General features: G+C 32.8%; 1 protein-coding gene across 2 annotated transcripts in view; it reads left to right on the top strand.

Annotated features, from left to right (window-relative positions):
* LOC146997630 (ribosomal protein S6 kinase beta-2-like) overlaps positions 1-19,265 on the top strand; it is a 31,048-nt gene extending 11,783 nt beyond the window's left edge. Inside the window, exons 1-4 of one of the 2 annotated variants that reach the window (XM_085815305.1) lie at positions 5,075-6,373; positions 7,236-7,376; positions 13,770-13,886; positions 13,972-19,265. In XM_085815305.1, the coding sequence (XP_085671431.1) occupies positions 6,335-6,373; positions 7,236-7,376; positions 13,770-13,886; positions 13,972-14,193 (519 nt within the window). In that variant the 5' untranslated portion in view covers positions 5,075-6,334 and the 3' untranslated portion in view covers positions 14,194-19,265. Of the gene's footprint in view, positions 1-5,074; positions 6,374-7,235; positions 7,377-13,769; positions 13,887-13,971 lie in introns of those variants that run through there. The other variant, XM_085815304.1, reaches the window with a different exon arrangement.
* The last annotated feature ends 1,242 nt before the right edge of the window (positions 19,266-20,507 follow it).

Raw genomic sequence — 20,507 nt, 5'->3', positions numbered from 1 at the left:
TTTTTTTCAATGTAAATTGTTTAAGCATCTTCATTTTTTTTCTGATACTTTCTCTTTAATTTTATAAATAGACATAAATTCTTGTTCAATTACAACGCTCTATTGATCAAGGTCATCGATAATTCCCATTAAATTGTTAGTTTAAATGTTTCAGAAATCTCTGTCACATTCTTCATTATTGGTAGCAATGTTTCTTAAATTTAGAACCGTATTATGAATTTCGCTGTTCTTTAGTTGATCAATTACTGGAGCATTGTTATCGCAATGGGATATTTTTTTTTTTGTATCGTTTTCATTAGTTGCAAATTTTATACATTTCTTCACATTAAATTGAAAATTTTGCTTTTTGTTTGCGATGTCTTAAAATCGTCAAATTCACAGTTACCATCATAAGGCTCAGCTAGCACTCGCTGTACACTATTGGGAATGTATCACGAGATTGGTGACTAAAGACATGTTGCTCAGCTAAATTTTGTATTGTGTATATCACACACTGAGAAAGTTAAATTGGAATTATATTAGTTTAGTTATTTATTATACTTATATTTATATTCTGCACATACTTTTAAGGCCGAGTCCTGAATAAATAAATTTCCAGATATATTTAAAGCTTATTGGAAAAAAAAAAAAAAAAAAAATCAGTTATCATTAATTCAAATAACACTAACTGTAATCTTTTGGTTTTATATAAATATCTTTTAAAAGATCTATTTTTTGCATATGAAAGGAAATTTCTGTTGAATTTCTTCTTGTCAGTGTATTCAATTCTTCATAGCACAATTGTCTGAAATGTATAATTATTGCCAAGCATGTCAACATAAATGACTACCATTCTGTTTGGTATTCAATTATTAGTATTTGAGGGGAAAAAATGTTTTAGACTTTGTTGCATGAATCATTTCTCAAGCTGCCATGAGTTTATAGTCATGATGATGAATGCAAAAAATAATTAAAAAAATTTCTCCAGGTTGGTGCCAGGCTTATAAGTTATTCAGTAGGTGTAAAATCAGTGATGAGTTTTGGTAGAATGTCTTGATTTGAGATGCATGCCAAGCAAAAGGGCTGCTACAGAGCCAAATTATTGATCTTACAGATTTGCGTTAATGAATGATATTATTTTTTCAACAAGGAGGAGTTTTGTTTCATTAGTGCTAAAGGGAAATTTAGGATTAGAACTCTCCACATGCTTTTTTATGAAAAAAAAAAAAAAAAAAAAAAAAAAAAAAAAAAAAAAAAAATTAAAAGTTGTGTATTATTCCCCTGTTCATCTAAAATTTAAACCTTGTACAGTTCTTTGAGCAAAATTTTAAGAAGTTGAATCTGACTGACGAGTGAGCGACATGCAACTCTTCAGCCTTTTAAATGTGGCTCATGTTGTAACAAGCTCTGGTTTTATTCTTTAAGTATCATTCCAACTGTATATTCAGTTATATGTATAGTATACTTTTAAATCATTTCAAACTGTATGCCATTTTTGATACTCACTATCACTATAACAGAGGGAAAAAATCGCAGTCAACCCTCTCAAAAACAAGCACCTATTGTTTCAAATGATTTTGGTCTTTTTTTGAAGGTGATTATCTTAGTAAGGTGATGTTCAAGTGCTAATGTTTGTCTCTGTTTAAAAAAATAATGGTTACTTTTGAAGGTGGTTACTATAAAAGAGCTTGTTGTATATATTAGCAATATGCTATATTAATGATGTACCTCAGTGTTTACTGAATGGATAAATGAATATATTTAGTTGTAGCATTTGTTATAAGCAAATGTCTTTAATGATTCCTTTTACATTTAGTGAATTAACTAAATGATTCAGGTTAGCTTTTATCTCTTTATGTTGGTTCTCATTTTTGTTATATATATATATATATATATATATACACTGAAGTGACAAAAGTCATGGGATGGCAATATGCAAATATACACAAATATACAGATGGCAGTAGTATCGCGTAGAAAATGTATAAATGTGAAGTGCTTTGGCAGGGCTTTCATTTGTGTTCAAGTTATTCATGTGAAGAGGCTTTGACGTGATTATAGCCGCATGACCAGAATTACCAGACTTTGAACGCGGAATGATAGTTGGAGCTAGACGCATGGGTCATTCCATTTCGGATATCGTTAGGGAATTCAACATTCGGAGATCCACAGTGTCAAGAGTGTGCCGAGAGTATCTAATTTCAGGCATAACATCCCACCATGGACAGCGCAGTGGCCGACCACCCGCACTTAACGACCGAGACCAGCGACGTCTGCGTAGAGTTCTCAATGTTAACAGACAAGCAACACTGCGTCAAATAACCACAGAAAACAATGTGGGACGTACGAGGGACGTGTCCGATGGGACAGTGCGGCGAAATTTGTCTTCCTTGGGCTATGCCAGCAGAAGACCAACTCGAATGCCTTTACTGACAGCACGGCATCGCCTTCAGCTACTCTCGTGGGCATATTGGTTGGTCCCTAAACGAGTGGAAAATAGTGGCTTGGTCAGATGAGTCACGATTTCAGTTGGTAAGAGCAAATGGTAGGGTTTGAGTGTGGCGCAGACCCCACGAAGCCATGGACCCAAGTTGTCAACAAAGCACTGTTTAAGCTGGTGATGGTTCCATAATGGTCTGGGCTGTTTTTACATGGCATGGACTCGGTTCTCTGGTGCAACTAAACCGATCATTGACTGGAAATGGATACTTTCAGCTACTTGGAGATCACTTACAGCCATTCATGGACTTCACATACTCAAACAACGATGGGATTTTTATGGATGACAATGCGCCATGTCACCGGGCCACAATTGTTCGCGATTGGTTAGAAGAACATTCTGGACAATTCCAGCGAATGATCTGGCCACCTAGATCGCCCGACATGTATCCCATCGAACATTTATGGGACATCATCGAGAGGTCAGTTCGTGCCCAAAACCCTGCACCGTCAACACTTTCACAATTATGGGCATCTATATAGGCAGCATGGCTCAATATTCCTGCAGGGGACTTCCAAGGACTTGTTGAGTCCATGCCACGTCAAGTTGCTGCACTTCGCAGGGGAAAAGGAGGACCGACAAAATATTAGGAGGTATCCCATGACTTTTGTCACTTCAGTGTATATATATAATGTTGTATGATCTTAAATTCACTTATTGCGAAATCAAGTTATTCTACTACGTGCGCAATAGCTGCAAAGTAAGTTAATAATAATTTATTTACTAAAGAAATATTTATTATATTATCTCCTAAGATTAATTTTACTAGAATTATCCAAAAAGAGTGAATCCATAGTTAGTAAGTTTAATTTCGAAAATTGTTTTAAAGTAACTCGAATGTAAATTGTTAAAATCATGTTCATGGTTAGACTAGTTCAACTTTTGCAGTCTGGAATTTACACTAATATTATGGTTGAGGATTTACGTTAATATATTGAGTTTGGACTTTTTCTTTATTCTGCTATTGCCAGCTTCCTTCCTTTTGCTCTGTGGGCCTTCCTGAAATCAAAATTCCTAAATCAAAATAATTAGCAAATGTTGAGGTCAACAAAGTATTTGTATTTTCAGATGAAATTATCAGCCAGCTTTGGAAAGTGATTAAGTGTTTACTCAGAGGCATGATTTTGATAGTTATGTCCACTTGGAGATGATTGAATTTGTCTTTCTGGATGTATTAATTGCCACTCAAATTGCAAATTGCTTAGTGATGCTGATTACTATATCGACGAGCCTGGGTTCAAATCCTGTGCATGGCATGGATATTTGTAAGCGCATAGTATATGTGTGGCAATGGAACACTCAAAATACACAAGCTCAAAATCCTCATGAATGACTGATTTTAGGGAAAGAGGGAATGAAGATCCTCGAACTACCCTTAGGGAATTCTCCCTCAAAATTGGGAGACCTGTACCTGTCTCACTTCTACCTGTACCTGGTTGTACTAATCATTTGACAATGTCTGTCGTTATTTCAGGGTTGCTACACTATCTGGAAAAACTGGTAAAAGTCAGGGAATTCAAAAATTGGCCAAAAATGTCGGGGAAAAAATCAGGAACTTTAAATATTTTAGTCAAAATCTGGAAATGTCAGGGAATTTCATAGTGCGATCCCCAAAAAAGTGATTTTCGTGTCAATGTAGGACACGATCTCTTTCTTGGCATACCATGTATCACATGAGCGTCATTCAGACAGCTGGCTTGGAGCCAATTTTCATAGAGCCAATCAGATTGTCTTTAAGAAAGACAAAGTGAGTTTCCAGTATCTTTGATTTCCAGTAACTTTGAAAATCCAGAGATTCCCATGTGCAGTGCATGTTGAATGTAAAAATAAATTCACTCCCCCCCAATTCTCGTATATAAAACAAAATCCTTATTTGTCATTTTGCAGAAAAATAAAATAAAAAAATAATCGGTCATCTAGGCTAACCATTTATTATATATATGTGAGATATTTTGGTAGTCATGAAGCTTGGCATCAGAGTTCAGACATGGCTTTTTGCAGAGTGGTAATGGATATCCAAAGACGACTCAAATTGATTTAGCTTTTAATTATCCATTTTTATTTAATCCAATTAGTAAATCATTTTCCTTTTATATGAAACTCTCTAAATTCCATATCTATAGTGATTTTAAATCATTTTCCTTTTATATGAAACTCTCTAAATTCCATATCTATAGTGATTTTAACTAAGTATGATTGAATTTAAACTTTATGCGTCATCACTAATTCTAACAAAGGAAGGAAAGATGGACAGGGCAGTGCAGAGTCTTGTAGCAGCAATATTAGGAAGCAGTCTGTCTGAAAAATGGCACGTACTCAGTATTTATAGTAGCGATTATGTAATAGGCTAGCAAATTCTAGAAGGTACTGGTCTAGGGAAAAGATGCTGAATTGCAGAAAGTTAATTAAAGGTTGCTGGTTTGCAAAGAGCAAAGCCATCATATTTTTTATATTTTACACACACATATATATATATATATATACACTGAAATACCATCGATTTTTGTAATTCAGTTTTTAATCTTTAAGTAATTAACTTTATAATAATGCTATTTGTACCATTTAATGTGACTTCTTCCCTCTAAATTTATTTATTATTAGTTAGTAATACTTTTAAATTTCGGACAATTTTCTCTGGCATACTTGTGAAACTAATTTCACCAGTAATATGACATGCCATCACGAAATTTAGTTCACATTTTTACTTCCGTGTACGAAGTAAAAAGGAAGTATTGTAATCGCGAAAAGTCTCAGGCAGCATATTTCAACGAAAATATCCATTTTGACCATTATCGAATGCAATTTAACGATGTTTTTGCGTCATACCTGTACGTAAAGACAGAATAAAATACTCTTTTCCTTCAAAAAAATTATAAAACTGCTTTAAAATTAATTCTGAAGAGAATTTTTCATGGCGTCTGTACGAACATATGTACGTACGTACATATCTCGCATAACTCAAAAACGAGTAGCCTCAGAACGTTGAAATTTTGTATATAGGACTGCTATAACATGTAGATGTGCACCTCGTATTTTGGTTGCAATCGGCAGCACCAAACGTATATAAATATATTTATATATATATCCACTGTCTTACCCGGCTCAGTGATCTCAGTTTCTTTACTCTTATATGTTTGTAAATTGTACATTTTTTGATTTAAAAATGATTGAATTATGTTGTTTTTATTTTCCGGTTAAGGGTTTTATGCCTTTCGTAATTCTGGAAGCAATATTTGTACAATTATCAACAATTTAAAAGCTGTTTAAGTGCGGTTAAGTTTTAAACAACATGGCGGACATATTTGTTTACATTTGAAACAGCAGAATTGTAGATTTGTTGCCAATCTAGAGAGACTAAGCTTCGCAACAACAAAAATAACGCCTTCATTTATTATTGCGAATTAAATCATGCTTAATTTTTTCTGGAATTTTTTCGAGGAAATAAGTGTTTAAGATTTACTTCATAATTTTTAATACAGATATTTTGAGTTTTTATGTATTTTTGCCTTGTCACGAAGTGAGAACTGAATTAATTGAATGAGAAATACTAAATCGTCTGTGAAAAATTGTTTTTTTTTTTCTGTTTTGTTTGCTTAATTTCTTTCATACATCGTTCTAGCTTTATTATAGTATTTGAATAGAACATGTGGCAATGATAAGATAATTTTTCAAATGATATAAATTTTGTGCATTCAGAGCGTTGTTATAGGAAACAAATATAGTGAATTTTAAAGAGTGCATTTATTCTATTGTGGTTTATGCGCTGTCGACGAAGTAGATTTAATTCAATCCAATCAATTTAAATGAAATTGAAGAAAAAAATGCGTATAATTTAATATTCCGTACAAGTAAGTCATGTGGTGTACACATCAGATTTTTTTACTTAAGATGCTGGTAAATAAATATAAAATACTTCAATGTATTTAAAAATAACATTAAATAGATTTTTTTTTCCTTTAGCTGCAAAATGTCTGCAGTAAAGACATTTTTAAATCCCGATTGGGCACATTATAATCTCAATCCTCTGAGGATTAGACAACTCCTATTTAGGGATTGTGTATATAAGTCTAAAAGTATATGTATTAAGTAACTGGCAAATGTTTGCGTTTTCAAGTGGTACCATAAATAATTTGCCCTCAGCACAGCCAATGCATATTACGTGGATAACCTGGAATTTTCTTGAAAACCACCTGGAAAAGTCAAGAAATTTCATTCTTTTGTTTCAGTGGCAACCCTGTTATTTGTATTTGATCAAACAATGTAATTCAGATGCGGATTAATAAAAGAATATTGTACAGTGTGATAAGTTTAGATTTATTAGGAGCCATTTCATTGAAGTCTGAAACTGAAATCATGAGTTAATATTTTTATTGATGATTGAATATTCATGAAGTTTGTTTTGAAAATAAGCAGCTAATCCCACAAAGAACATCATATTTAGAACATATTTTCATTTTATAATCTGCTTTGTTACTAATCATTACTGCCTCAATAAAATTGGTCCTTGTTCAGTCAACATTTATTAATTAATTTGTTTTGCATGAAGAATTTTAAAAGGTTCAACTTATGTAATGAAACAAGTGTATTATACATGCTGTAATGACTACATTTTGCTGTCAATTTTACATATGTTTATTAATTATAGTGTCAGATGTATTTACCCAGAGAAAAATATTACAGAATGTCAAAAATATTCCCTTTCATCATAATGATAAAAGTTATTTTAAACTTTTGTATTTCTGTATTATATTTTTAGCTGCTGAAGCATCCATATATGAAGAGACTTGGGAGTGGTTCTGAAGATGCTGAAGAGATCAAACGCCATCAGTTCTTCAGCCATGTAAATTGGGATGATATTCTTGCCAAAAGAGTGCAACCTCCCTTTGAACGACCAGTGGTAAGCTTTGCTTAAATCTATAAGACCTGCATATTCTAAAATATACAGGCTCTTTTCTAATTAGCGAGACACATATTGGGGTGGAGGAATGACAATGGTGAGAATAAATTTTCACTAGTGTTGCAGTCCTATGAAAATGGTGCAGTAGTGTAAACAAACACCAAATAAAATTAGGTTTTCATGATGGCCATTGCTATCTAAAACCACATATACAAATGGCCATAATCATATCATCATAATAATAATCAGTCATAAATAAAACCACATTACAAAATAACACTGAGAAACGATAAGTCATCAAGTGACCGAATTTATGTAAAGATGCAATTTCCCCACTCCCCCCAAAATTCTGGAAAACATAAAAATTGTTTATCTTTTTAAATACAGATTATTTGTTGGTGTTTTGTGCTGGTAAATTATGTCATTAAGGGTCATTTATTACAAAAGTAACAGTTACGAAAAGATCTAAAGGATTTATAAATCTGATTTTGCGAAATTATATGCCAAACTAACCATACCTGGCATTTTATTGTTTGTGGCCAGCTAGAAAGAAAATACATATACACAGTGTTACTTTTTGATAATACATCATTACAGTAAAAGCTCGACTATCTGGAAAGCACGGAAAATGAAGAAATTTGGATATGGGAAAATTCCGAATAATTTAGCATACGAAAATTACTATTCGAAGTAGAAAAGCCAAATAAACGGGGGAGAAAAAAAGAAAGATTCCTATAAAATTATAAAGAGTCATTTTATTTGTTATCAACTTAAATATCAAATTTCTACATTTAAATTATGTGAGATTTTGAAAGAAAAGGGATTTCAGTTGCAATTCTTCATCAACCGTGAACTTTAGCAGAGATCTCACCAAACTAGTCATTCCAGCAGAAGTCTGAAGGAACAGATAACTCTTTATTTAGTTAATCAACATATGCAAGTTATAGACATAACATATAAAAAGCTTAAATTGCTTGCCATAATTTTTCACATTACACAGCCAGTGCTTATCCATTTAAGTCACATTTTTCTTGATGCCAGGATTCCATAAACTTGAAAATACTTAACTACATACTATTTTGTTGAAGAAAAGTCCCAAGTGTTAGTTATTTTTTTCAAAATGCACTTGACAAATTCATAAATAGCAGTTAGCTTATATCATTTTATACAAAAATTAAACTGACTTATCAAGAATTACTCAGGCTTATGATACATACAACGCATTACATCAAATAACACTATTGGTGCTAAATGGCTCTGTTCGTCAACAGTTTTCATTTGATTCAAATTGTTGTCCTATGTGCACTTTATAACAAAGTTACAAGTATCTTTTTTTTCTTTGTGCCTAATTTTATGTAGGCATCCAGAAAGTAAGTTTCCCTATTAAAAAAAAAAAAAAAAAGAACTCACACTTTCAGGAACATATTTATTGGCAACAAGTACAGCAATGTTTCAGCTATTTTCAACAAAGTCACCACCAGAATTGAGACATTTGTCTTATCATAGGATCAACTTTTGTACCCCTCTGCCGCAGAACTCTGTTGTCTGTGAATGGAACCAGTGTGTGACAGATGTCTTCAGCTCTTCGTTGTTGCCAAAATGCTCACCGGAGGATAGGAATTTCTTGAGGTGCAAGAAAACGTGAAAATTCCTGGGAGCAAGATCAGGGCTGTATGGTGAATGATTAAATAACTCCCATCCAAATTCCATCAAAACGGCTGCTGTGCGTCGAGCTCTGTATGTAAACGAGCAGTGTAATGAAGGAGCACAACACCTGCAGTAAGCATTCCACGCCTCTTGTTTTGAATGGCACGTCGCAATTTGCACAGTGTTTCATAGTAATGGTCAGCATTTACTGTTTCACCATGTGGAAGGAACTCAATGAGCAGAATATCCTACCTGCCCCAGAACACCGTGCACATCACTTTCTGTTCCGACAGCATCTGTTTGAATTTCGTCCTCATTGGAGATCCACTGTGCCACCAATGCGTTGACTGCTGCTTGGTTTCCGGGGTGAAATGTGAAATTCAAGTCTCATCGCCCGTGACGATCTTGTTGAAATGTCTAGGAACTCGTCACCGTCATCATGATACCGTTGCAGAAATTTCAGTGCTTCTCCTAAGTGTTCAATTTTGTGTTCAAGTGTCAGGTTTTTTGGCACCCACCTGGCACATAATTGTTTGAACAGCAGGTGCTTAGCGACAATCTCGTGCAACAAGGATCACGATATCTGCGGAAAATGGCTGCTCAGCTCCGTAATCGGGAAGCGACAGTTCTCCATCACACACTGTCGCACAAGCTCAACAAGATCCTCATTGATGAGGGACGGTCGCCCACTGCGCTCTTCATCATAGGCACTTCGACGATTTTTCAAAAACTGCCTACACCAGTGACGCACCATCTGCTTACTCATGATGTTCGGCCCATAGACCTGACAGAGCTGGCGATGAATTTTAATTGGTGTAATGCTTTGTGCATTCAAGAACTTTATCACCAACTGAATCTCTCAGGTGGTGGGAGAAGGAATAAGAGCTTCCATTTCGGACCACTGCTACCATGCTACTGGCATGAGGTGATACCTATCCGACTGGCATTTGATTCATACGTCATAGATCTGTTACGCATGCACAGTTGACACAGCTAATTACATTTACTTTAAAGGGGAAAACATCAGGAAACTTACTTTCTGGATGTGTCTCATATATTGAAAAAATGTTTATAAAATTCGAAATACAGTACAAAGTCCGTAATCCGGACTCGTCAGGACTTCGGCGATTCCAGATTAGGGTTTTTTCCGGCTTATAGATCATCAATTTAAATCTGGTAAGGTGGCATGCAGAAATTATACAGTTAAAAATATGAAACCATAATTTATGAAATAAAGAGCAATTATGATCTAAAGGGTATCAAAATTTACAAAAAAAAAAAAAAAAAAAAAAAAAAAAGGCTTAATATTTATTTGTTTACTTCATTTCTTTCAATGTAAGTTGTTTAAGTTGCTTCTTTTTTTTTGTGCTAATACTTTCTCTTTAATTCTATAAACAGACATAATTTCTTGTTCAGTTACAAAATTCTACTGTTTCAAGTCCTGTAATTGCTGTGTCGAGAATTCTGACTAACTTGTCAATCGAAATTTTTTCATTTTCAGTAACCTCTCTGTCACTTTCTTCACTATCGGAAGCACGCATGCGTAGTGGACGTGCGCATTAAACACGCATGCATAATTGCATTATGTAAGTTTGTGGCTTTGAGGTCTGGATTATAGATCATTCCGGATAATGGACGTCTGGATTACGGACTTTATACTGTACTGAGTGCATAATTTTGATATCAGTGTACATTTTCAGTTTCCCAAATTCCTTTATTTATACTTCATTGCAAATTTTCATACATATTGCTGTGTAGAATCATTATATAGGACCTCTTTAGTAGCTGCATTTTTAGTCAATGGCGAGAATTACGAGGGCCATCCAGGAAGTAGATTACGTTTCCGTCTGTGTCCGCTAGGGGCGGGGCTAGCGCGGCCATCTTGGGGTCAGAGCGTTGCGCAGCTCAGTCTGCATCTAGCCGTGCTAGTGAGAGGTTCGTGCTGTGCTCCGTTCAGATACTGTGACGGTTTGAAATGTCTGCGTTAATTGAAAATCCCGCGAGCTGCGAGGTGCGCTCAGTAATAAGGTTTCTGACTGCAAAAAACTGTAAACCGATAGAAATCTATCGGCAGCTTCGTGAAGTGTATGGGGACAACATTATCACTGAAGGTGGAGTGCGTCAGTGGGTCATAAGATTTCAAAATGGCCGAACCAATGTTCACGACGAAGATCGAAATGGGAGACCCAGCATAGTGACCGCCGAACTTCTCGAAAAAGTCGATGCTAAAGTCAGTGAAAATCGAAATTTCACAATAACGGAACTTTCTTTGAGTTTTCCACAAATTTCGCGAAGTTTGTTGCACGAAATCATCAGCGAAAAGCTTGGTTACCACAAGTTTTGTGCAAGATGGATTCCAAAAATCTTGACAGAGGACCACAAAAATCAGCGAATGGCTGCAGCGTTGAACTTTTTGGACGCTTACCATAAGGATGGTGACTCTTTACTCGATCGCATCGTTACTGGTGACGAAACATGGGTGAAACATGTGAACTGTGAAACGAAATTGCAATCAATGCAGTGGGGGCACACAAGTTCTCCCCAAAAATCCAAGAAATGCATGCAAACAATGTCGGCAAGGAAGATGATGGCGACTGTTTTTTGGGACAGAAAAGGTGTAATTTTGGTGGACTTCCTGGAAAGAGGCACTACAATAAACTCTCAAAGGTATTGCCAAACTCTCCAAAAACTCAGAAGAGCAATTCAAAACAAGCGCAGAGGAATGTTGAGCTCTAAGATCTTGTTGATTCACGACAACGCCCGGCCCCACACGGCAAATGTCACTCGTAAAGTTCTTGAATCTTTTAAGTGGGAGTTGTTTCCTCATCCGCCGTACAGTCCCGACCTGGCACCGAGCGACTTCCATCTATTCCCAGCAATGAAGAAGTGGCTGGCTATGCAGCGTTTTGATGACGACGCACAGCTGCAAGAAGAGGTAACGAAGTGGTTGAAGGCGCAGGCGGCCGAATTTTTCGACGAAGGAATTTCCAAGCTCGTACATCGCTACGATAAATGCCTTAATTTGTATGGTGACTATGTAGAAAAGTAGTATTTGAGTGTGGCTTTCATCTGTATATAATAAAATTTGTTTCCTATACTTTGTTTATTTTTTTATTCCAAAACGTAATCTACTTTCGGGATAGCCCTCGTAATTATATAGAGTAGACCATTTATTATCTTAAGTCTAGCTATGAAGTTTTCTTATAATGAATAGGGAAGTTATATTGTTTCTTTTGTTCAAATTTATTTCTAGAATCAAGAGTAAATATATATTTTCCTTACATGCATTTTGTTATGTAAGTGATAGTGTCTGATCTTTTTTAATTTAGGGCTGTTGATCACAAAAAAAAAAAAAAAAAAAAAAAAAAAAAAAAAAAAAAAAAAAATTCCATTACCTCTCATTTTAGTGTAACTGAAGAGAAGGTGGGTGTTTATTACAATCTGAGTATACAAGAAAATACTGTTGGGCATCTGGTAATATCACAGTAATGAGACAACATTTGAGAAAATAAGGCCAAAGTAATCACTTGATCACTACTCTCAAAGAAAGTTTAAAAGCTTTAAATTTTAACGTCAAAGATTTATTAGTGTTTTGACATCATTTACTGCATTTTCATGCACCCCTACAAAAAAGATTTAAAAAGAAAGCTAGATTTTAAATTTTATTAAAACTTAAATAAAAATACTTAAAGCGTATTTGTGTTTAGGAGGCGAAATTAAATTTAAAAAAGGCTTATTTCACTTCTTTATTCAGTTATGGCAAATTCTTGAAATTCGAGAAAAACATTGCTTATGAATGTTATAATTTATCATGAATTTTGCTGTAACTTCTAAACAAGGGCCAAGCTTAGAAATAAAATGCATATTCATACTCAGGCGAGATTTTGTACAAAGAATTTATTTCATCTCTGTAGCAGGAAAGAATGGGATTTGTAGATCAGTGATATTAATCTTTATTTTATTTCTTTAAATTATCTGTTTATTATGTACTAGTTTATTATCCCATTTAGCTATGCAACATTAATAATTATATTTTAGAAAAAAATTTGAGTGATTTCACTCAACTATTTTGTCATCTTATTCTTAGTGCATAATGAATAGAACAGTAAAACACACCTACAGTGCAAGTCTACAGTTTAACATTCAGTTTGATTAGATTAACATGCCATATTTTTTCTGTTATGTATTTCTTCTTCTTCTGTGCTTGACAAGCTCTATAAATTTCATTTTGTGTAATATTTAGCAGATATACAGATAAAGCACGTTTTAAAAATTTTCTATTATTTAAGTGTTTTGTATTTAAGTGTAACACTTTTTTAAAGTTTTATGCTACTAATTTCATTACTATCTACTTTCTTCAGGCAATTCTTTCTCTGAAAAAAATTTTTTGGCAATTTTTTCTATATTTTCCCTATATGGGATTTATCATTTAAAGGTGGTTGCTATGATAAAAGTTTGATGAATTTTTTGAATTGCAGATTTATATTCTTTGCTATAGGTGATTTAATTGAAAATGAGATACTAAGTAATAAAATTAGTGTTGACAGTAATCTGCATAATTGATTTGTTTCTATTTTTTACAAAAGTCTTTGGTCATCTAAAAGTATAGGTTTATAAAATGGTTTTGGGTTAATAAAGATGGAATGTTTATCGTATTGAGGTAAATGAATCTTATAATCTTATTGAGAATGACTTTTTATGTATTTATTATTATTATCAATTCAGATTTTAATTTTTTCCATTTAGCTGAGTGATGATGATGTGTCACAATTTGATACAACATTTACAAACATGGCTGCAGATGTCCCAGACATAGCTACAGATGACTGTTCTCCAACTGACAGTCAAAAACATGTATTTTCTGTAAGTAATTGTTTTACGATTTGCACATAATATTTGTAGGCAATCAAGATTTTTGTAAATTAATTTCAGATTTTTGTATTTTCAGGGTTTTTCCTTTTCACGGCACTCATTTTCAGATGACAGGCAAAATGAACCATCACCACAAATGGTAGAAAACATATCCCATGAACCTAATTTTTCATCATTAGTTTTAGAGAACAAGTACAGTATACTTGATTTATCAGTGGCATCTTCATCTAAGATAAAATGCGAGTCATCTTCAAGGCACTGCAAACTGCCACAATATTTTTCAGTTCAGTGCTTTTAATATTATATACATTTATGAATACTTTTCAATAATGTATATATAAATATCAGTTCTTTTGAATCAATGCATAAGTTGTGTGCAAGTGATTTATTTGCAATTCGTTATGTGCAATATTTTTTTGTCATCAATTCCCAAGAAAATTAGTCACATTAAGATGTAGCTGTAAATCTCTTATTATCAGAGACTTTAACTGTGTTTACTGTTTTTAAAACTCTAATTAATCCTCTTATCTGTAAATCAACATCGATATATCTGCCTGCCTTAAACTTGTTATCCATGCCATTTTCAACTCTATATTAATTTTTGCAAGGTAAAACAAAAAGGAATTGTGTGAATGAACCAATAATAATAATATATTTGCTAAATCGTTAATATATTAATAACACTTTATATTAGTAACTTTTAATTATTTATTCGTAAATACAGTATTGCATAGCTGTCAATTCTTGCAATATTTCAACTCATCTCCCGGTCTCCCAGTACATCACAGAATCTCCTGGTTTTTAACTTTTAGTTTTAGTAATGAAAATATTTTTCAACAACACAATTAAATGGTGCTAATGAAATTAATTTGTGCAAGTAAAATATGCACAGTTTTAAGTTTAATTTTGAAATGATTTGAAATTTTCATAATTTTAGTTTCATTCTCCAGCCTTAGTGATCTACAGCAAAATTTTTGCATTAAATTTGATTTGATCCAAATTGTCTTAATTTATTGTAAACATGTGTAGAATCTTATATGAAGATTCAATCAAATGTTTAATCAGTAACTATTTCTGTTTAATTTTGTTTAACATAAATATAAATTATATTAATAAAAATATTAATTATTAATTTTTTTAATCAATTATTATTTTTTTATTAAAAAGTACGCTGATAAATTAAAGCTTTCCTTCCCTACTTAGAATTTTCTCGGAAAAAAAGGTGTAAAAAAATTAGAACAAAAGTAGCCAAAGAACATAAACATAATAATATGTAATTAAATATTAATGTATTTTACATCAGAATCATATAATAAATAGTTCAATAAAGTGAATCGTGCATTATAAGATGAATTAAAATGAATTTAGTGTTCTTTGAAAATGGGACCATCGCACAACATAAAAACCTCCTGGAAACTCTTATGTATTGAGCACAAGAACCTCCGGTTTTTCATATTTCAAGGTTGGCAGCTATGGCATTTCTCCAAATGTAAGACAGCAAGCAAATTTTATCCTAATAATCTTTTGTAAACTATTATCTTCTAATGCCTATTCTGACTAAATGTTTAAAAAAATATATAGCAGTGTAGTTTATCATTCCTTCCTATTTTTAAAGTTGAAAACATATTTATTTTGCCTCATTATATAGTATTTATAGTGACTTCTCCTCATGACGTAATATTTATTTTTGCTTCAAAATATAGCATTTAAAGTATTTAATTATTTTTCTTTTGTTATATAGTCTACATACGAGGCACCATACATATTTTCGTTTAAGCCTCAAAGTGCCTGACTGTCTTATATGCAATCCTTTTCTTTTTTTTTAAAACAATTTTAAAAATGTAGAGTCATTTTATATTCATACCAGTATGGTATGTATGTGTTCTTTTAAGGCACTGTTTAATACTGTGTCACTTTTTTATATCATGAAAACTTGTTTTAAACAGTGAAAAATCTCTCTTAATAATATTTATGAAGTATAGTAGACTCCATTAACCAGTCTCTATGGTACTTGACTGTAGCTTAGATAAATGAATGGTTAGTTAATTCAAAGTAATAGCTTGAAACTCAAAATCAGCTTGTAAAAGGATTTGTATGTGTATAAGTTTTTACTGAACATTTATTTCTTTGTTTAAAGAATCCATCAATTTTCATCTTTTTCTGTTATGTAGTTCATGATTTGAAGCAAACTCTTTTGCTTCAGCTTATCTTTTTTGTAGATAACATCAATGGAAAATGGAATTTTTTGTCATGTGATGTGTAGAAGTATTTGAATCCTACCTTAGTTCTTTTCATTTTTTCTAAAAGAACCCTTCCAGTAGTCTAACAGAAATATCTGCTAAATACTGGTAGTCTGCCATGGTGTCTAATCTTGGTGAATGAGCTGGCTGCATAGGGTTTTTGTGATTCTGCTCATGTATCTCCTGAGTTTCTTTGAGAATGTCCTCCCTGAAGATATCTCTTCACTAAAGCAGGATTTGCATGCTTTGCCATGATCTGTTGACCGGCCAAACCGAATGAATAAACTTTTTGTAATCATTCTCTTCACTTATAGCTTCCGAGTTCTGTAATTCTTTGTCACCTATTTCTACCTAAACATTATAACTTCATTGTCTGCAGATTCTTCTGCCTGCTGTCAGTCATTTATCACATACTTAATGTGTTAAATTCGTTTCATTACATATTCATCTTGCAGGTATTATTATGTTAAAATGTTTTAAAATTTTATTTAACCCTCTGACCGACTTGGAGTTTTGGATCTGTCATGATCTGTATTTAAAGAGCCTTTATTAACTAAATATACAGTTAAAAGTCGTTAATCCGGACTCATCGGGACTTCGGCGATTCCGAATTATCGATTTTTCCGGATTATAGATCATCACTTTAAATCTGGTAAGATGGCATGCAGAAATTATAAAATTAAAAATATGAAACCGTAATTTATGAAATAAAGAACAATTATCATCTAAAGGGTATCAAAATTTACACACACACACAAAAAAAAAAAAAAAAAAAAGAGCTTAATATTTATTTGTTTACTTTATTAAAAATTTCTTTCAATGTAAGTTCTTTAAGTTGCTTGGTTTTATGTGATGATACTTTCTCTTTAATTCTATAAACAGACATAATTTCTTGTTCAGTTACAAAGGTCCGCTGTTCAAGTCTTATAATTGCTGTGTCGAGAATACCGACTAATTTGTCAATCGAAATTTTTTCGTTTTCAATAACCTCTGTGGTACTTTCTTCACTATCGGAAGCGAATTATAATGACGAGGAATTTGATTTAAATCATATCAAAGACGGAGTACATCGAGATGAAATACTACATTTAGTAAGGAATTATAAGCCAAATAAAATAAAAACATTTGCCCTGAAGATAAGGATAGTGCTGACAGATCAACTTCTAATTCATTGCATGCCACGGCGTCCCCCCCTCCCGCGCCGCAGAGCAGCGTGAAATTGATAAACAGATTTTGGAATGGTTAGAGAAACAAAGGATATGCCTTTATCCATTTTTTGCAGCAATTCCACTTTTTGTTTAATGGACTTCGAAACATCCTTTGTAGATCTTTTACATATTAGTAAATATGTATCGAAATTCTATTTGACATAATCGAAAGTTCAAGCTTACTTTTATAAAATTGCTCTAACAGTCTACAAAAAATAATAAGCCGGATCCAATTCGAAGATTAAGGAACAACGCAATCTGCAACATTAACTGAATTAGATAATTTTAGCTTAGCTTATACCATCTGTTGTACATTAAACGCGCATGCGTAAATGTATTATGCGCATGCGCACATGAATGTTTAACGGACGGTATGAGCTAAGCTAAAATTATCTAATTCGGTTAATGTTGCAGATTGCGCTGTTCCTTAATCTTCTAATTGGATCTGGAATATTATTTTTTGCAGACTGTTAGAGCAATTTTATAAAAGTGAGCTTGAACTTTCGATTATGTCAAAAAAATTTTCCCGTTCTGGAGCTATCAAAGGATCTACAAAGCGAAAGCATGTTCCGATGTCCATCAAACAAAAAGTGGAATTGCTGCAAAAAATGGATAAAGGCATATCCTTTGTTTATCTAAACTTTGTTTATCTTTAACACCGCGGCGCGCAATGAATTGGAAGTTGATCTGTCAGCATTATCCTTATCTTCAGGGCAAATGTTTTTATTTTATTTGGCTTATAATTCCTTACTTAATGTAGTATTTCATCTCGATGTACTCCGTCTTTGATATGATTTAAATCAAATCCCTCGTCATTATAATTCGCTTCCGATAGCGAAGAAAGTGAGAGAGGTTATTGAAAACGAAAAAATTTCGATTGACAAATTAGTCGGTATTCTCGACACAGCAATTATAGGACTTGAACAGCGGAACTTTGTAACTGAACAAGGAATTATGTCTGTTTATAGAATTAAAGAGAATGTATTATCACATAAAAAACGAAACAACTTACATTGAAGAAATGTTTAATATAGTAAACAAATAAATATTAAGCTTTTTTTTTTTTTGTAAATTTTGATACCCTTTAGATCATAATTGTTCTTTATTTCATAAATTACGGTTTCATATTTTTAATTTTATAATTTCTGCATGTCATCTTACCAGATTTAAACTGATGATCTATAAACCGGAAAAATCAATAATCCGGAATCGCCGAAGTCCCGACGAGTCCGGATTAATGACTTTTGACTGTATATAACAAGTGACAAAAAATCTGATGACCGATAAAGTTGGTCTTGGCACTCAGAGGGTTAAAATTTTTTTTTTCTTTTTTTTTTAATTCATCATTTCAGATTAATACAAATTTCTAAAAATTAAATAAATAAGAACTGTATATGATGAAATTAGGATCTCAAACCATTTATTGAAACTCAACCTAGATAACAACCATTTATTGAAACTCAAGCATTTTTAAAAATGTGATTATCAATACTTTTACTTATTTTCTATATAAAGTAATAATGTAATCTAAGTGCAATTTGGTGCACATTTCTTACAATTTACAGTGAGGAGCTGGTTAACTTCAGCCGAAAAAAAAGCTTTAAATATGACCAATTACAGCCAGACTGGTTACAACAGAGTCTGCTATATGATAAAGGCAGAGTGTAATGTTCCAAGATGTTTTATATTTTTGTACTATGTAAACAACTCAGGAATTTTTTATACATTTCTGTGATCAATATTTTTGCTTATTTCTGTGATAATCCATTTTTGTTTGCTTCTGTGATAATCTATTTTTATATATTTCTGTGATCACCTGTCTTATGAAATATAGCAATGTGCTTTTATATTAATAAACTTTTCTTTTCTTTAAAATATTGCTATTTTTTAAGATTTTAATAAATAAATGTTTTTAATGTAAAGCCATATGTGGTTAAATGAGTTTTAATAATGTAAATTTTGATCTTCAGTGTAAAGAAACAACATGCTGTGAAACACATCTTTCCCATATCTCATGAATAATCATAGATGGATAAAGTAGATATCAGTGGTTTATAGTCTTAAACACTTGCAGTGAGGGAGCAAGTAAACAGTCATCGGATTTTTTACCCCTCTATATGTATTCTGTAGTTTTAAAATAAGCATTTGAAGATCACATTGGCCATTCTCACATTTACACATAACATGCTGTCATCATCCATCTGCTGAAATACATTTCCCACTGCATAAAAGAGAATAGTTCAAATTATCCTTTATCCAAAACCTCTCTGAACTGAAATAAAATGTGAAGAGTAAATTAAGAGACTTGAATTCTTTCAGTGCCAAATATTACCTACATTAAGATAAGAGCTAACTAGGTGAAAATATTACCTAATTTTAATGTAACGAAGTGTAATACACTGGTATCCAAAATTAAAATTACAAACACATTTTGGCAATAGTTCAAAATAGGTAGAACTAATAGTTTTAAACGGATATGATATATAATTTGAGGAGCATTAAATGTAATACAAGTACATAATGATTGTTAAAAAGAAGTTTTTTAAGAAGTGAAAGTAATCAATTTTTAAGTTTATGAAATTTGTTTACAGAATTGTGTTTGGAAATTAAAATCACAATTTTTAAGATTATGTATTAAGATGAAGAATCACTGGTAGGCTTGATGTTGGTCTGTCTCAATTGAAGGATGCTTGATAGTTATGTGTCTCAAATTGTTGGCCAACTCTCAAATAGAGGTCACTCAATAGTTATAAGTTTCTTGAATAGTTGGCCAGTGTCAGGCTTCTTCATAGTTAAGAGTGTCTTTACTGATGGTATTCAGGTTATGGTATCAATTGTAAACTATTTTTACTATCACTAGAGGGCATGTTAAAGAGCCACAACTCCTACAGAGAATTGAATTATAAAGATATAATGGTCAGAGAGTTTTCTTAGAAACTTGCGGCTGTGTCTCAAATAATTGTATCCAGAGAGACTATATTCAAATACCTAGCAGAGCGGTACCTTTAAGCATAGTGTCCAGCAGTATGTCTTCCCCTTAAGCGATTGTATAAAACAGCCCATCTTTTCTCATACCATTCTTGGCCACAGCTAGATTGTCCTCTACTGTGAAGGGTCAAGGTTTGATACACAGAGTGATTCTCAATTAATCTTTGTCTAGAGAG

The sequence above is a fragment of the Stegodyphus dumicola genome, chromosome 4 (genome assembly GCF_044657685.1).
Source record: "Stegodyphus dumicola isolate Sdum_Otavi_A_Nest chromosome 4, ASM4465768v1".
Taxonomy (NCBI): domain Eukaryota; kingdom Metazoa; phylum Arthropoda; class Arachnida; order Araneae; family Eresidae; genus Stegodyphus; species Stegodyphus dumicola.
This window is presented reverse-complemented; position numbering and strand designations above follow the sequence as displayed.